The following is an 18162-nucleotide window of genomic DNA, read 5'->3' as shown; positions in this document are numbered from 1 at the left end:
AGAGGAAAGGGGAAATGAATGAATGTTCTGCTGAAATACCAGACCAGTATAGCTGGAACTCACTGGATCTTTCTTTCTTTCTTTCTTTTTTGTTTCACAAACATTAATTTTCCACCGGACCAACAAGAAATTGAAATAACTAATTAAACAATTACTTCCTTGTCAAGCTTTTTAGATTCTTTTTATTCTCTCTGAAAACAAATGTAGTGGCATTCACACTTGTTGTTTCTTTGTCGTCCCCCACAACATAGACCAAAGTAACCATCTTTCTTGTTTTTACACTAAAGAGTCTACATTCAATAATCTCCCTTTTTTGTGTGTGAGTCTATCACTAAATTGCTATGTTCCCCCCCCCCCCCTCCTCAATGAGAAGCTTTTTATCAATTTTATATGCCAGACTCCAAAATCACTTGTATATTATGAGTGGGTTTGCCTGTCATGCACTTTTAGCAGCTTTTTCACTATTGCATGCACTTTCGTTTGTATTAATGCCATGAACCTTTGTTAAGGGATCCTTCTACATATCTGCATCTTTTGCACCTTTGTCTTTACTCTAGAGACTCTCGTTTGTGTCCATGCTATGAATCTTTGCCCTTACTTTAAGGACACTTGTCGATCTATGCCCATATCTTGCACTTTTGTCTTTGCTTCAAAGACCCTTATTTGTGCTTACGCTACCCATTATCAGCTTGGTACGACTTATTAGGGAGATAGACAATTTGGAGAGTCTTTTAGTGAGACTATAATATAATATATTGGGACACTACTCAACTCAAAATTTTAAACCTATGAGTTTTGGCCCAATTATATTATATTAACCACTCAAACTTATGACATCTTTCTAATATGCGACACATTCTTTATAAACTCATATGCATCATCAACACTCTTGATATGTTGAGTCTTGACCTCACCCCCCGCATTGATATATGAGAGTACCAATTCCTTAGAATATTGGAATCTCCAAAATTTTCAATTGTGAGACAATTCATATGAGACTTGCTTGTCACCTATCCAAGCAAGTGGATCTCATATGAATTTTTTAATAATTATTATCAAAATTAATTATTAAAAATTTATTTTACAAATTACTGAAAATCTCGCTGTAGACATGCTTCCACTGGGAATTTCTACAAGAGTATGTACCCACGATTTAAACACTTATTTTTTCTTGCAAATAAGAGGTTTAATTTTCATGAAATATGAAAAAAAAAAATATCAAAATAGAGATCTTGAAGTGATGGAGTTTAACCGTTTTATAGTTTGTATTTGCAACTCAAACAATGACATGCAACTCAAACAATGATAGGCTACTAGTAAGAGGCATCGTTTCAAGCCGACGAGTGTGAACCTTTAGCTTAATTAAAGTGACATAAAATCCAAAGCTGATAAAGATTTATCTCTCCACCATGAAGAAAATCTATTTTATGATTTAAAATTTATTTTAATATATTTAATTGTGTATATGATGACACACCGTGTAACAACAAAACCATGAAATAAATCCCGTCCTATATTGTCTCCCTTTAATTAAGCTAATGTTTGTTTTATGTTCTCAAGTAAAAACATTAACGAACAACCAACCAAAATCATAAAACATTTCTCAAAATATAAGAATTGTCTTTAGTACTTCAATGTCAAGTATAACATAATTTCAGTGCTAGTTGTTTTAGTTTAGTTTGAGTTTACTGTTGGGGAGTTTACCTATTTTTCATTTTTAAGATTTTTCACTTCATTTTTTTCTTTATTTTGGATAAAAAGTGAAAAGAATCGTCCCTTCTAAACCTTTTTTTTTAAAAAAATAATAATAATAAAAAACTTTAATCAACTTATTGATATTAGTAAGTCCAACTTGGCAGAAAAGCAAAAAAGAATGTTGATTTTTTTTTTTTTTTTTTTTTGAAATAAGACAAAAAAGGGTGAAAAGGCAAGTCTACATAAAAACACACGGGTCCTATATATCATAAATGCTATATAGACTACTTTTATATTATTTTTATTTTTATTTTATTTTATTTTATTAATGTGACACTTTTATATTAGTCTTTGTCTACAAAACCACAAAAAAACAAAAAAAAAAAAAAAAAAAAAAGGATTGACAATATCACCTAACAAAATGAGATAAAAATATGATATATACTATTACTATATATATATATATATATATATATGAAAACCCCAATAATAATTATTGATGTGGATCTTCTTGGAAAACACTGAAAGAAAATAACAGAGGAACGAGCATATGCATGGAAGGCGCGAGGTGGCAGTCATCTTGGGAGGTCAACATTGCAGGCATGAAAGTGGGTCCAATCCCATTATATAGGAGAGAAGGTTCAACAAGGCAAAGCAACCTTAATTTGTATATCTATTATCTACTTCTTTAATTTAAACAATTATTTTGAATTAATTAAAATTAATATAATTAAATCTCCACTTTAACCTGTCCCAGTCCTTCACTGTTACTTCTAATCCCTATAAATACCACACCATCAAACTCCAACACTGCATCATCGAACACACCTTGCTTCACAGAAACAGAGAGAGAGACAGAGAGAGAGAAACAGAGAAATACAGAGAGATGGCCAACTTCCCAGTTATCAACATGGAGAAGCTAAATGGGGAGGAGAGAGCAGCAACCATGGCGAGCATCAATGATGCATGCGAAAACTGGGGTTTCTTTGAGGTACATATCTACAACCCAATGACTTCTGCTGTACTTTCATTCATCTGTTCTTCATAGTAGTTCATCTTTTTATAAACCGGGATGTACGAGTCTTCTTCGTCCCGACTAGATTTTCGAGACACCGTGCAAAGCACACCCTCCACACGAATTGGCCGTAGCACCTATTTGTATATATAGTTTTACAAATGGGTCTAACAGTTTTGTGTGTTTCTTTGTCTGAAAATTGCAGTTAATAAATCACAGCATACCCCATGAATTTATGGACAAAGTGGAGAGGTTGGCGAAGGAGCACTACAAGAAGTGCATGGAGCAGAGGTTCAAGGAACTGGTGGCAAGCAAGGCTCTAGAGGGTGTGGAGGCTGAGATCAATGACATGGATTGGGAGAGCACCTTCCACGTGCGTCATCTCCCCCACTCAAATCTTTCCGAGATCCCAGATCTTGAAGATGAATACAGGTAATTTTTATAAACAAATAAAGTAAAAAAAGTGGATTTCAATGTTGTTCAAGTTCCAAGCATAACAGTTTAAAAATACTGAATAATTAATACCATTATTGCCTTTGGAATATTCCTTTTTCCTTCTCTCATAATATTTTTTACTACTGCAGGAAGGTGATTAAGGAATTTGCATTGAAGTTGGAAAAGCTAGCAGAGGAACTCTTAGACCTGTTATGTGAGAATCTTGGACTAGAGAAGGGTTACCTGAAAAAGGCCTTCTACGGATCAAAGGGTCCAACTTTTGGCACCAAGGTTAGCAACTACCCTCCATGTCCCCAGCCGGACCTCATCAAGGGTCTCCGGGCTCACACAGACGCCGGCGGCATCATCCTGCTGTTCCAGGATGACAAGGTCAGCGGCCTCCAGCTGCTCAAAGATGGGCAGTGGATCGACGTGCCCCCTATGCGCCACTCCATTGTCATTAACCTTGGCGACCAGCTCGAGGTACGTAAATAATTTTTGACACAATCCGCAAATCCAACACGAAATTAATTACCAGGTTAAAGCTGAGAAAAGATGATAACATTGAACTCATAAATACACATGCAGGTGATCACCAATGGGAAGTACAAGAGTGTGCTGCACAGAGTGATAGCACAAACAGATGGGAACAGAATGTCAATAGCTTCATTCTACAACCCTGGGAGTGATGCTGTTATCTATCCAGCCCCAAAAATGGTGGAGAAGGAGACAGAGGAGAAGAATGTGTACCCTAAATTTGTGTTTGAAGACTACATGAAGCTGTATGCTGGGCTCAAGTTCCAGGCCAAGGAGCCAAGATTTGAACTCATGAAGACCATGGAAGCTAATGTTAAGCTGGATCCAATTGCAACAGCTTGAGAGCAATTTTATCTCCTTCTGTTTTTTGAGCTAAGAACTAAATAACTTACTCGAAAATATGTGTGTGGCATATATATATATATATAATTATATTTGTAATTGTTTCCTAAAAAGGCTTAAGTTACTTTAAAGGGTATCAATTTGTTATTTGTACTTGGTGGATTAATGTAACCAGAATTAGTACTTTTTTTTTAACATTATCTTATCGTGGAGATGTGTGCGATGTGATTGCAATTATCAGAAATTTGAATGTATTTTCAGTGCCAACCCAAAGAGGGAACAAAACAAAAAAAAAATGGCCTACAGATTGGGACTCCCTCAAACGAACCTTTCCATAAATAAATCTTTCATAATATCTTCATTTGTTGCAATGAAATCCACCCCCTAATTTGCCATGCTTTGCCATAAATTAGAGGGAAACCTTTCTCTTGACTAATTTGGGTAAGATTTGTTTGTACTAACAGATCCGCCGTGTTAAGAAATAAGAACAATCGAAATAGAATTCTTTTTATTTTTTTTTAAAAAATATTGTCATATCAAGGCGCTACTGTACAAGTGAGGTACTAATAATTTTAATTCATCTCCATTTTAAATAAAATGGAGATGATCCTCCGAATCACCGAGCACCACTAATAATATTCACCATTTTAAGGAGCAATACATTTTCTATGAAATAAAGAGCTTTATTTATTTATTTATTTATTTTGTTTATCAGTTTAGATAAATACTTTTTATGAAGATCACAACAAAGTGTCTCTCATCTATTTTCTAAACAATATATAATGGAGATGAATAAAAGTATGTTAAAGCAAATATAAAAGGAGCAATCAAAAGAGTTCTCTTTAAGATCATTTCCCAGCCAACAAGATGACGATATAGTCATTAGTCCACAAGATAGCTTCTTTATGACATGGTTACTTGGAACCCACGTCAGCATTCAACTTCTGTGAGTGGAGCAGGAACTAATAACCTAAAAAGAGGATAAACAAAGAATAATGTGCCCCTTTTGCATCCATAATCATGACTGGAATCATCTCTGAAGATTGACAATTTGCAAAGACAATCAATAAAAAAATAAAAAATAAAAAAGAAACATATATGCAAGGGGAGCACCTTTCGCGGATCACAAAGTTTCTTTGTTATCTTGTCGCCGATAAAATATCGGACAAATTAAAGGAAATGCTATCCTTATCCTCATTTTAGGTAACTCTACGTGTACATTAAATGTTCGTTAAAAATTAATATGACTTTTAAAATTAATATTTAATTAAAAAATACACGTTTAATAGTTATTTTAAAAGTTACATTATTTTTTTATGAACACTTAATATACACGTAGAATTACATCTCATTTTCACTCCAATCTATCTACACCCTAACGTGGCAATGAAGTAAGGCCACATCAGGAAAAAAAAAATTAGAAAAATTATTTACAAAAAATTAATGCGTTTTTTGAGTTGAGAAACATGTTTTTCCTAGCATAGCAGGCCGATGCGACTGCATCTCCGGGAAGTACAAAATGCATAAAAACTTGGACTAAACTAATTTTTAAAACAAAATGGGTTTCTTCTATATGCATTTCTCCATCTTTGGATTTCTTCGAAAAATTCTCCAAAGTGAGAGAGCTCAATTTTCACCCCATTCTGCATCTCTTTCCAAATAACCAGAAGATGACTCCAAATAGGGTTGTGGCACTCATCTCTCTCACCCACTCTTTTCGTGTTCGGTATGTTAAAGTTTGGAGGCTTTTACGAACGTTGTTTGTTTTCTTCACTTTATTTCGGGCTTTTGGGTATGTGGGTGAGAGAGGATTGTTGTGGGGTGTGTGATTTTTTCTTGAGTTTTTTTTAGGGAGTAATCGTTGTCCTGATCAGGATGAAAAGCAGCCTCTATGACCAGGAAAAAAAACAGAGGGGATGGCCTAATGGTCAGGCTGGCGGCTTCAAGGGAATATTATCCATTCAGGTTTCGAGTTGGAATCCACTTAGGTGCTACCTTTCTCTTGAGGCCTGCCACTCAGGCATAGCCCGCAATTTAAAGCTCAACGCCTGGAGTGGCGTCGGACATTGAACTATGAATTAGTTTGCGGCTCCTGACATAAGGCATTTGTACTCGTGCTACACTACCACTATGTGTGGGTCAGTGTTGGGCCAGGACACATCTGAATATAGGACAGTGGGATACCATGTATTTAAAAAAAAAAAAAAAAAAAAAAGAGAAGCCAAAAACAAATAAAAAAAAAAAAAACAAAGGAAGAGAGGAAAATCAGCCTCTATGCATGCGCTTTATAGACCCGCTAGCTTGGCAATCTTTTGTTCTTTTTTAATTAGTCACCCCTAAATGCCACTGAAAAGAGGGAAATAGATCTTCTCCATTTCAAGTGAAATGTAGAGGAGCTGGTTAATGCATTTAGAGGGGTAGAATGGTCATTTTTTATTTTTTTGCGACCACTTTACTCCTTTAAATACACTAACCGGTTCCTCTTCATTTCATTTGAAATGGAGAGGATCCTTCTCCTAAAATGAGATAGATTCATGTTGAAGTTTTGCGACCCCACTCAATAACATAGATTAGAGGGTGAAAATTCAAATATGATGTTCAATTAATTGACATGATTATGCAAATTCAAACATGAAATGCAGTGAAATGGAGAGAGATGCAAAATGGCGTGAAAATGGAGCTCTTTCTCACTCTTTGGAGAATTTTTCTTCAAAAAGATGCAAAGATGGAGAGATGCAAATTAAGAAGAGACCAATTTTGTTTGGTGGGATGGCTGTCTCGGGTGGGGGAGATTTGAGACGGTGCAAATGAGGAAGAAATCCATTTTGTTTTGTAAAGTGGTTTGGTCCAAGTTTTGATGCAGTATGGGCCAGAATCCTTCTCAGAGATGCTCGCATCAATTTGCACACACAGGCACAAGCGCGTTAGAATAGACTTAGATTGCGATTTCGTAAAGAAAAATGTGATTTTAAATTAAATCGCAAAAAATGAATCTTTTAGAAACTGCGATTTAAAAATGCAAAAAAGTACTTATTCAAATCACAGGCAATGAGGTGCTTTTTTGAAAACGCAGTATTTTAAAAGGCTAACCTGCGATTTTAAAGGCCAAATTGCTATTTTGCCAAACGCTTAACTGCGTTTTTAAAAATCATTTTTTTAAAATCGCACTTTTTGAAATCGCAAACACAAATAAACCCTTACTAATTAGACTTACTAATTAGAGCTTCTCTCTCTTCTCTCTTTTGTCTCTCGAACCTTCTCACAGAAAGCCCCTCCCACGTTGTCATTGTTGCTAGGGGAGAGACCTCTCTCCCCCTGGCATTGTTTTGTCCCCTTAGTCTTCTTGGACTAAGGGGTTTTTTTTTTTATTCTTTTTGGGTTTTCTTAATGGAGGTTCAAGTCTCCTAACTATTAAGGCTGTGGAGTTTTGTACTCTCGGACTAGATCCAGTGGTAGTTTTTGTCCTTCTAGTCTTTTTGGACTATAGAGGTTTGTGTTTGTTTTCTTAGTTCTTCTTTGTTTGTTGATAGGAAAGCACTACAAAGAGGTTCCAATGGAGAAGCAAACACTGCTTATGTCGCCAGCGGCATGGATTTGGTGAGCTTCAGTTTTTTTCTCCATTTTTTTGAGGCCAGATCTATACACTTCCGCCGTCTACAATTAGAAACGCTCCTCTCAGCCTTGCTCATCGCCGCCCTCTGGTCCAACCGCTGCATTTCACGGCTTAAATGATTGCCGAAGCTCGGCGCGTGAGGATCATGCGCCAAGGTGTTTTCTACACCTGGGCCGCACGTGAGGGCCACGCTCCATCCCTTTTGCCGTGTAAGGTGACTTCCGGTGCTATGTAGTGTTGCGGGTTTTGAAGGGTGCTGTTCAGCGATGGCACGTGTGCTTCAAACGTCGTCGCTGGCGGCAGCTTTTTTGACGGCAGTTTTTGTTTGGGTGTTTCTTGTATTTTTGGATATTCTTGATCTTTGTCACAGTTTACCGTTAGTAGCTGCTTTAAGTTGGAATTTTCCTGACTTAGTGAGTGAAGATTCTTCATCTCTAATCACTGTGATGGTCTATGGGCATTAATCGCCATTGGATGTTGAGGTTGTATTTCTCATAAATGAAAAAGAAGGCAGTGTGTTAATAAAAAAAAATAAAAAAAAATAAAAAAAAAAAAAAAAAAAAAAAAAAAAAAAACATTTTTCTCCTCGCCAAAAACGCGTGAATTTGGTAACTAACTTTTCTTTCATTTTTTTACTTACTATGGAAGCACCACATCATTGCCGCGTCACCGTCTAAAAAGACCAGAGTAGAGAATGGGTGTAAGATATAAGCCACACCTTTCTCCTCTCGTTTTCCCTCTATTGCTTTCTGGGCAAGAAACTTCAGGAGTGGGGCACCTCATCAAATATCAGCCACACCTTTCTCATCATGCCAAACTTTAGCTCTTTCAGGATAGAAGACACCAAACAACAAAATATCTATAAATTCCTAAAGTAATCATTCTTCATTTCCAGTCTTTCAAGTGGGTTGCGTTTCTCATAAGTCAGAAAAAGAGACAATATATATATATATATATATATATATATATATATATATATATATAAAAATTTAAAAATTAAAAGTGGGTCATATGACTTATATTCGTCCCTCTAACAAGTTAAATACCATGCATAATGAGCCTTTTGAATAAGATCCCCTTTATTTCATATCAATATTGTTTGGTTGTATTTAGTGATGTGTATATATGTAAAATTATTTTAAGAATTAAAAAAAAAATGAAGTGACAATATATTTACTATGTAACAACATATAGTAAAAAATCTAATCTCAATCATAAAATAAATTCTCTTTATTTCACTTGAAATAGAAAAAATCCTGATACTGCAAAATAGGCAAAAGGTATAAGCTAATAGTTCAGCATTTTCACACCTTTTTAAAAAAAATAAAAAAAAAATGTTAGAAATGTTGTACAGCAAACATTACTCCTAAGAAACACAGACAATTTTATAGACCGATTTGAAAAAAATTCTTCCTAACCCAATTTGAAAGAAAACTTTGTCCGGGTAGTGCAAGTCCTGAATAAACGTCCGGACAAAATTAAGAAAATATTGCTTGCTTCTGCCTCGGATTTAATGATCAACAATTTCCAATACACTAAGAGCATACCATACATTGATATAAAATAGCTTTGCCTTTATTGCCTTCAAACTCTGTTGTTTCGGTTCATGTTTGAAGGCAACAATTTTTATTTTTTTACTGGGTTCTTCAAGTACTAAGCAATAGGAAAGTTTACATCATTGATAATTCTAACAGCAAATATAAAATATCATGATAGAAAATATAAAATCTCACATTCAGCATCACTACAGGAGTAATGTAAGTCAAATGCTAGAAGGATTCAATTGTTTATTAAATCATACTTTATTTGATTATCAAATTACATCATGATAAAGATACCCAGATAACTATTCTACAAGTAAATATATTTTGTTTTATCTATACTTGACTACCCGACCAAGATTCATGGGTAGATCAAAATCTGTCTAGCTGGCCTTGCCTTCCATTATAATCATTGAAAGGAGCAGCTAGAGTGGAAGAGAAGAGTTGCTATCTTGATTTGTATCCACTAAAAACCCTTTCAGCATCAACTTAAGACCTCTAAACCAAGCTAATTTTCGAGGACCCCGGACATATCACAGAGAGAGAGAGAGAGAGAGAGAGAGAGGTATAGGGAGAGTTTGTAACACTCCGAACAGGACACACTAAATATATATATTCTTTTTATTCCCAATGAGGAAAAAAGAAGAATTATTCCTTTGCCGCTGAAATGCATTCCAGGAACTCATCACCTTTTCCTATTTATTCTGAAGTAGGACCTAAACGATTCTCTTCCATTAAATAAAGGAAAAGCCGGTCGATAGAACTCGGTCGTTTACCTCTTCGAACATGAAAATGACATTGGCAGATGCTTCAAGCTAGAAACATCAAACAACTCCATAAACCTTTGATCTGAAAGTCTAGCTTTAGCCGCTGCAAACCGCTGGTATTCATCAAAAACAGATGTCAGGCACCACCTTTGCAATTTTCTCAAGCATCCCACAAGACAACCGGTTCGATGCTATACAAAGAAAGAAAGCACACAACCATCAAGAAGTTAGAATGTTCTGAAACTAAAATCAGGTTATAGAGAGAATGCAAATCCAAAACTGCACATACCTTCCCTCGTTTACAATGAATTAAAACCGGGTGATTCCTTACATCTGCATTGCATACAGGAAAGGAATTGAATATAAGCTGTTATTTAAAGTAATAACACTAGAATTGAACCAGAAATAAAACATAAGAGGTATGAATGCTTGCCGTACCAAGGACAACTTTTAGTGCTTCACGAATTGTATAATCCGGGATATTCACAAATGGCTCCTGAATGCACAAATTTGGATATAAATTTGTTAGATTGTATATCACTCCAAATATCAGAATTCGCACTGCTCACACAATCAGGGGAAACTAAGAGTTTTAACTACTGGAGTTCTATTTTTACCCACAAGGCTCAACAATAAAAGCACTCTTAACATCAAAAAATTTATCGACCCGGCTACTATCACATTATTCAATTTGAAAAACCAACGTGCAATTTAGCTCTGCAAGGTCACAGTTGCCAGCATATATTAATACACACAATTTTACTGACAATAAGATCAACAGCTGTGACATCATTCTGACATTACATGAAAAACATTGGATTATGGAAGTTCTTTTTACAAATTTGTCATGGGATTTTAATGTACACGCTAACCATCTGTTAGAGTTAAATTCCAAGCAAGGATGATTTTCAATCTTAAGAAAACCTTACTCAAATAAGCATAGTACAAAACATGAGCTTGCTTTCATATAACATTCATGTTCATTCTCCACAATTATTCTTTCACTATCATGTTTATGGTACTTGGTGATTGTTGCTTTCACAAATCTTCGCAGTATATCACCAGTATGGACAATTAGATTTACACATATCTAAACCATCATCCCAGTATGGTCCTTAGTGATTGTTGACATGACAGATCTTCATCATATATAACCAATGCTAAATCATGCACTATAAAAAGGTACTGACAGAAAAGACATACAATGGAAAACATAACGCGATGTAAGTCCCATCCCCACTAGTGATAAAAGATCGCAGGTGTGGAGACAATAAAAAGGTACTGACAGAAAAAGATATGAAATGGAAAACATATGCAATGTAAGTCCCATCCCCACTCACCATAAAAGATCGCAGATGTGAAGGGGACAAGGACAAAAGTGGCAACAGAAAAATCAATTAGGAAGGTCAGCCAAAACGGTCCATAGATGGCATGTCAATAAGTAAATAACAGAATTCAGAAAAGGCTGTTCTTATCTTATAAGAATATTCCTAGGCCTAAATACTACCGTCAATACCCAACAGTATGCAAACACAGCCAATGACGAAACATCTATAAAAGAATTCCAGCAAATTGCACATCATAAAGACAAATGAAAAATGTTTATAAACGTATGGGAATCTGCAATTACAGGAAGGAAACAGAAACCAAGACACTGTGTAAACCTTATCGTTGAAAAACTCCATGAAACTTTGAGCAAAATTTGAAGACAGTGGAGATAAGAAAGAAAATATGAGGAAATTGAGGTAACATCTTGTAAAGAAATGAGAGGGATAAAAAGATGACCCCGTTCTTAGATATATCTTTGGCTCCATCAACGTACCAGAACTTTAGAAAAAAATAAATTTTAGCGCTCAAAGGTACAGAGCAGAATTTTGCAACATCAAAAATAAGTATTACTACTACTATTACAACAGCTATTATTACTGTTAAAAGAAGAGAAGGCTTTTTCAATTTGGGAATGATCGACTTGGGAAAGGATCTTCATAAGCTGTAGTGAATAAATAGGTACTGGATTTGAATCCTAACTTACCAGAAAAATGTAAAAGTTTTGATTCCTGGGTACATGATCCGAAAAATGCTACCAAAGGAAAAGAATGAAAAGAAATTAAAGGTCGATACATAAAAACAGCTTCTGCACTCAAATTAATACCTTGCAACAAGAGATGATGTCAATTAAATAAAAATGCAGATTATTTGAAAGAAATTTAAGAACGAAACCCAATCCGTCTAATGATTATCAACTATAAATTACAAATCTTATGCTGCTAGCTATGAGCCTAAGGTAACTATCATCTTTAAACCATTTTTCATTTCAACTCTATAAAAATATGCAGGTTACAGATTCATTATTTAGCAACCAAATACCATTTACCTAGTTTAATTTTGTAAGAGTCGTCTTTGATATCTAACAGAACATTATTTTCTATTCCACAATTTCTAACATTTTATTGAATTACACTTAAATATGGTAAATCAATACTTTTTTAGGTATAAATCCCTCTTCAATACTCAAAAGAAGACATCCATGTAATAATTGTAGATTCCCCAAAAAATGAAGAAAGGAAAAGATCACATTTGCTAGGGTGTCATCTACCATCATTTCTTTCTCTTCCATTTTGTTTATCCAATTTTCCATTTTTTGGATTTTCTATAACAGTGCCCGCTATCAAAAATCAATGCACAAAACGATATGACTTTCCTAAACCACCCTACTTATGTGAAAGTATAATATAATAATACACCAAATAAAATAGAGGCAGTTTTAAAAAAGTAACGACTTTTTTCCTTCAATGTCAAAAATGATAAATGAAATTCAAAGTTGGATTACAAAGATGGGCAAACAGAATGGGATAGAGGGCATAATTCACACCAACTGCCATGATTTTGGAATCCAAATGCTGCACTTATACTTCTTAGAATGCATATTTTGATAAGAGGACCACACAAGTAGCAAATCAACGATCTGAAACAAACTATGCTAGAAAGACTCGAATACACATTTGTATGTTGTGAGAGAGTCACACTAATCTGGTTTAAACGTGCACATTGATAAACCTAGCTGTCATCAGCAAATGCCTTATAGGTCGTGAGAAATTGTGTTAGAAAAACCCAATTAAGTCTTACAAATAAATATACAAAACAATCCTCATGATAATCATAGTAAACATTGTTCAAGTGCAAAGCCACTGACAAGAAGTATACTTCTTGCTTAGTTTGGGTCATGATTTAGTTATACTCAATAAGGTAAGATTGGCATTATACTGATCCTACATTAATCAGTGCTATCCCCTGCACACAAGTTTAACCCACATCGATACTATTTTTATTTTATTTTTCAAAAGGAAACAATTATACTTGGACTCACTGCACCCCAACCCACCACTTTACCCTCATATATCAACCTCATAGCATACCTGGATTTGAAAACTTTGAGAACAAGAGCTTAATCAAGTCTAGGAAATGGACTGAATTTTTTTGCAAGTTAATTGTAATTTGATGCACTAAAAACGCACAAATTCGCATGACACAATAATGTCGACCTAAGCCAAGATTAAGGAGTCTAAGTCTAGAAATTTTAAACGTAACATATCAAATCAAACAACATAAAAGAAAGATCACCAGCTTGTTTAATTTAGATTGAATATGAGGGAGAAAAGGAAAAAGAAAAGAAAAGTAAGTGATTAAAGATGCCCAAAAAAAAAATGCAAAGAATACTTGGGACATAACAAAACTAGAAAGGTAACTAATTTAATAGTGTACATGATGGCCGGTGCCATTATTCCCACTGCAATCATAGTAGCACTCTATAACTGAATTATTAAAGTTACTTCAACTATTAAATATTCAAAAGAACAAATAATGCATGTGATAATTGTCTATTTCCATAAAATCAATTCACCTGCCACAAATCTGCACAGATTTTTTTTGTAGTATGATTTTTGAATTTTATATTTATTGTACTTTTTCAAGATGCATTTCTAGAGGAAGAGGAATACCATATGTACCAAACAAAAATCATTGATCGGAATAAGACACATTAAACATCAATTAGGAGCAAGTATATACAATAATAATCACAAATTAAAGGAGACACAGTAATTAACTACTCAAGTTTCTCGTAAAAAGAGCATCAGTGGGAAATTAAGAGTAACATTTGATGTTAGGCAAGATTGAACGAGAATTATTGAAACTGAACTAACTACCACAATTAAAGACGAATACAACCTAAGCCTTACGTGAACCAAACCTTAAGGGGAATATATAATAATTATATATAGATAGATATAAATACCTTATATCCTTCAATCCCGAATTGAAAGAGCTTGATCCCGTTGGACTTGAGAAACTCCATGTTAGCCTCCGGATACGGCTCTGGACACAGACATCTACATCCACAACACAACACACAAAAAAAACCCTATCTTCACCAATCCATTCGTATATCTATATCTACATGACTATATCGACATGTACTTATATCAAATCAATTTAAGTCTTAATCTTAATTAAAGTCAGCTGTAGAATTTATGTCAACTAATCGAGGTCCGCCAAGTCAACTCTCGGAATCCATTTTCAACTTATCGGATCGGTGACATGACTTTTTCTATTCTTTTAATCCTATCTAAGTTCATACTCTTCGAAGCGAAAAGCACAAACACACAAACATCCATACATGCGTGTGTGTGTGTGTGTTTGTGCGTGCCCTCTTCTGAATATGAATGTGAAGGAGGTAATGAGAGGAATGGTGGCTACGTACATGATGGAGCGGAGGCCTAGGGTTTGGAGGAAGGAGAAGTTGGCGGAGTCGGGGAAGCCGCAGCGGAAAATGCCGTTGTCGACCATGGAGAAGTTGAGAGGCGGTATGTAGGGCTCTTCTCCGGTGAATTCATCGCCGGCGGCCTTGACGGCGGCGACTTTGCCGGAGGAGACGACTTCGATCGTCCGGCACATCTCTTCCTCCTGCTTCTGCTCTTCTAGTGTCATTAATAATGATAGAGGAAAAAGTGTCAGAGTGTCTGTATTTATAGTGTGAGCGAGTGTGAGAGAGAGGGAGAGAGAAAGGGGTTCGGATCGCGAAGGATATTCGGGCTGCTATGCGCTGTGGTACTCTCTCTCTCTCTTTTTCTTTTTTCTTTTTTTCTTTTGCTTTTTGCTTTTTTGGACAGTTGGAAAAAGAAGTTTGAAGATGGAGAGAACGGTTATGTAGTGCTCTGTGCGTGGAGAGGAACAGAGAAGGCTATTTATAGAGGGAAAGAAAGATACATAAAGACGGCAAGTAAAAATAAATAAATAAAATTGGATTGGAATCTAAAGCCAATTTGCTGCCTAAATAAATTTGTATTAGGATATGAGGGAGTTCATATTGGACTATCTATTCAAATAAATTTTAAATTGTTCGGCCATTTATTTAAATAAATAAATCTCACATAAACTTTTTCATAAATACTGTTTAAATTACTAACAATTTAAATAACAAATTGTCAGAATCTCAATCTAAAAATAAAGAACAACATTTTAATATTTTTTTCACCCAGAAGCAACTTGCACTCTGTTTAAATATTTATTATTATCTTTAAATTAAATAATTAAAAATATTATTTTTATTTAATATGTAGCATTTTTATCAACTCAATATTGATCATCTTAGTATTTATTACATTTTATCCATTTTAAAAACCATAAGTATTAATATAAAAAAATTATAATCATTTAATTTAAAAATTAAAATTAAAATTTGCTAAAATGTATTTTAAAATTTTAAAAGATCTTGATTCAACACCTTCAAAGTAAATAATTTGCCAAAAAAAAAAATTTTTACTTTTTTTTGAAAAAAATACTTTTATGCGATACGGAGGTATAAATGATTTTCAGTGGGTAAATTTTGTATTTCAAATTGTTTTGAAAAAAATATATATATTTGGAAAATAGAAAAATATTTTTCAAAATGGTTATTAAAAACAAAAGTCTTTGGTCACAGAAAAAGGTACCTGCGTGGTACAGGGGAGATAATGAGACGCGTGAGTAAGTGAGTTAGCGCGTGGAAAGTCAATGCCACGACAATGGAGCGAGGGCACAGCCGTCAGCCGCACCGGCACAAGGATTCAGAATCAAGGGCTAAAATGAGAAATGCTTCATTTTAGCGACCTTGAACACGTCACCTGTATTTCTGTAATCCGTGCTTGTGAGTGATTCGGTGTATTAAATTTACATATCTTCTTAAAATATATAATTGTTTAAGAATTTTTTTATTATTAGGACTACTCATACGAGAGAAATCACATGAAATTTACCTAAATGAATAGATAGTCGGACAGTTTAAAATTTATTTTAACAAATAGAATTAACTTTTATTATAAATTTCTTACAAATTGATAATTAAATTTAATTATAGTTAACGTAACAATGTCGACACATTGCCAATCACATCAACTTGTAGTGAATTGTTGTAAAAACTTATTATAGCAATTAATAAAATAATAATTAAGAGTGGTGGATGAGAAGGTAGCCGGACAGTTTAAAATTTATTTTAATAAACGGACTCAATTTTTATTATAAATTTCTTACAAAATAAAATTTTAATTTAATTATAGTTAAAACGTGACAATGTCGACACATTGCCCATCACATCAGCTTGTAATGAATTGTTGTAGAAATTGATTATAACAATTAATAAAATAATAATTAAGAGTGGTGGATGAGTAGGTTACGTAGGTAGTCGTACAGTTTGAAATTTATTTTAACAAACGGACACAATTTTTATTATAAATTTCTAAAAAATTAAAATTTTAATTTAATTATAGTTAAAACGCGACAATGTTGACACATTGCCTATCACACCAGCTTGTAATGTATTGTAAAAACTGATTATAACAATTAATAAAATAATAATTAAGAGTGTCTTCACCCTAAACAAGTCTTAATGTAAAACACTCAAAATTACTCTTATATTTATGTCACATCATAATAGTTGTTCAAACAAAGAATAAATTCTAAAAAGTATTAACAATCGGAACTTAGTTTTTGTTTTATATATATATACTATTAAATTAACGTTTGTTCTTAAAACATATAATTATCACATATATTTTTAATAAGATTAACATGGCATATAGCATATGTCCTTATATAAAGCATGTAGTTCCCAAAAGCATGCGAGAGTTAATAGTTTTAAAAACATGTCAATTTAATAAATTAAATATAAAAAAAATTCCTCTAAACCAATCTAGAAGAACACTAAACAAATACTTGTTCTTTTCAAATAGGTTTAAAATTGTCCGTGTTTTTAGGATTCGGATCCTCAGCAATTTGTTGTTCGGATTGTTAGCAATCTGAGTAACAAATGTAAGAGAATTCTTATGAGCCTACTTATCCGAAGAGAAGGCGGACGGTCCAATACTTACTTGAAGAGGTAAACCTTATAAAAACCCTTTTATATTTTCTGTTCGAATTATTACTAATAATTAAAACAACAAAATTATTCGGAATTTCTGTCTTATATTTTTTGAGATTAGTGGAGTGTGCCTCTCTTAATCTCTTTAGACGAGCGTGTTCTTTGCACCTTCCAACAAAGGCTACAAAGCTCTCCGAGACTTGCTACATAGGGGACGCTCATCCGTCCCCTGTGAGCATTTTATTATAAAAAAATATGTTTTTATTAAAAAGTTGGCTTTGATGTCCCATCAAAGCCAACTTTTTTAATAAAAATTTATTTTTTTTATTATATGTGGGTGATGGGGGACGGATGAGTGTCCCCCATCCAGCATTTCCCAAGCTCTCCTGCCACTATTTGCAAAGGGAATATTCCTATGCTTTCTCCCCAACAAAAGTACTGCCTCCATTTTTGTTCAAACATGTACGCTTGGGAATTCCACATCTCCATCATATCGTTCATTGTATATACATACCATCTTGAATCCTAATCCCCCTAACATCGATCAGTTCCTGCATCTTGAATTGTTATGGAAGAAGGGCTGCTGTCCACCATCAAAGGCTGTCAGTCATAGACATATCACATCTTAATATTTGGGATTTTATTAATCTCAAACTTTTTTTTTTTGCATTGTTAAATGCATAGGTGGGGTTAACTAATTAGATTAGCCTGAATGACTCTATGATCGAGGTTAAACACATTAGGACACATTTTGACTAGACTATTTAGTGATTTAGGTTCAAAACATGAACACATGTTTTATGTGAGTTTGAAAGAGAAATTAA

At 34.2% G+C, this 18162-nt stretch overlaps 2 protein-coding genes across 3 annotated transcripts; one reads left to right on the top strand and one right to left on the bottom strand.

Annotated features, from left to right (window-relative positions):
- Nucleotides 1–2503: 2503 nt before the first annotated feature.
- Nucleotides 2504–4219, top strand: LOC133860884 (1-aminocyclopropane-1-carboxylate oxidase 3). Its single transcript, XM_062296526.1, has 4 exons — nt 2504–2686; nt 2916–3142; nt 3295–3628; nt 3734–4219. The coding sequence occupies exons 1-4, from the start codon at nt 2582–2584 to the stop codon at nt 4022–4024; spliced, it is 957 nt and encodes a 318-aa protein (XP_062152510.1). The 5' UTR covers nt 2504–2581; the 3' UTR covers nt 4025–4219.
- A 5201-nt stretch (nt 4220–9420) lies between these two features.
- On the bottom strand, nt 9421–15158 carry LOC133861259 (tyrosine-protein phosphatase DSP1-like). Of its 2 annotated transcripts, XM_062297000.1 has the most exons (6): nt 14705–15158; nt 14240–14333; nt 11978–12025; nt 10384–10441; nt 10235–10278; nt 9421–10136 (listed from the first exon to the last, which is right to left on the bottom strand). In XM_062297000.1, the coding sequence occupies exons 1-6, from the start codon at nt 14929–14931 to the stop codon at nt 9951–9953; spliced, it is 657 nt and encodes a 218-aa protein (XP_062152984.1). In that variant the 5' UTR covers nt 14932–15158; the 3' UTR covers nt 9421–9950. The 2 variants fall into 2 exon arrangements, with proteins under 2 accessions (XP_062152984.1, XP_062152985.1); XM_062297001.1 differs by lacking the exon at nt 11978–12025.
- Between the last annotated feature and the right edge of the window lie 3004 nt (nt 15159–18162).

The sequence above is a fragment of the Alnus glutinosa genome, chromosome 2 (genome assembly GCF_958979055.1).
Source record: "Alnus glutinosa chromosome 2, dhAlnGlut1.1, whole genome shotgun sequence".
In the NCBI taxonomy this organism is placed as follows: domain Eukaryota; kingdom Viridiplantae; phylum Streptophyta; class Magnoliopsida; order Fagales; family Betulaceae; genus Alnus; species Alnus glutinosa.
The sequence above is the reverse complement of the archived record's forward strand: the minus strand, read 5'-3'. Positions and strand labels throughout refer to the sequence as shown.

Excerpts from the sequence above, each read along its gene's own strand:
- LOC133861259 (XM_062297000.1), bottom strand. The coding sequence starts at position 14,931 with ATGACACTAGAAGAGCAGAAGCAGGAGGAAGAGATGTGCCGGACGATC. Across the intron at positions 12,026-14,239 it reads TCGGGATTGAAGGATATAAG|CATTTTTCGGATCATGTACC; the intron begins GTATTTATATCT and ends TTCCTTTGGTAG. Across the intron at positions 10,137-10,234 it reads TTCATTGTAAACGAGGGAAG|CATCGAACCGGTTGTCTTGT; the intron begins GTATGTGCAGTT and ends TTCTTTGTATAG.
- LOC133860884 (XM_062296526.1), top strand. The coding sequence starts at position 2,582 with ATGGCCAACTTCCCAGTTATCAACATGGAGAAGCTAAATGGGGAGGAG. Across the intron at positions 2,687-2,915 it reads AAAACTGGGGTTTCTTTGAG|TTAATAAATCACAGCATACC; the intron begins GTACATATCTAC and ends TGAAAATTGCAG. Across the intron at positions 3,629-3,733 it reads ACCTTGGCGACCAGCTCGAG|GTGATCACCAATGGGAAGTA; the intron begins GTACGTAAATAA and ends ATACACATGCAG.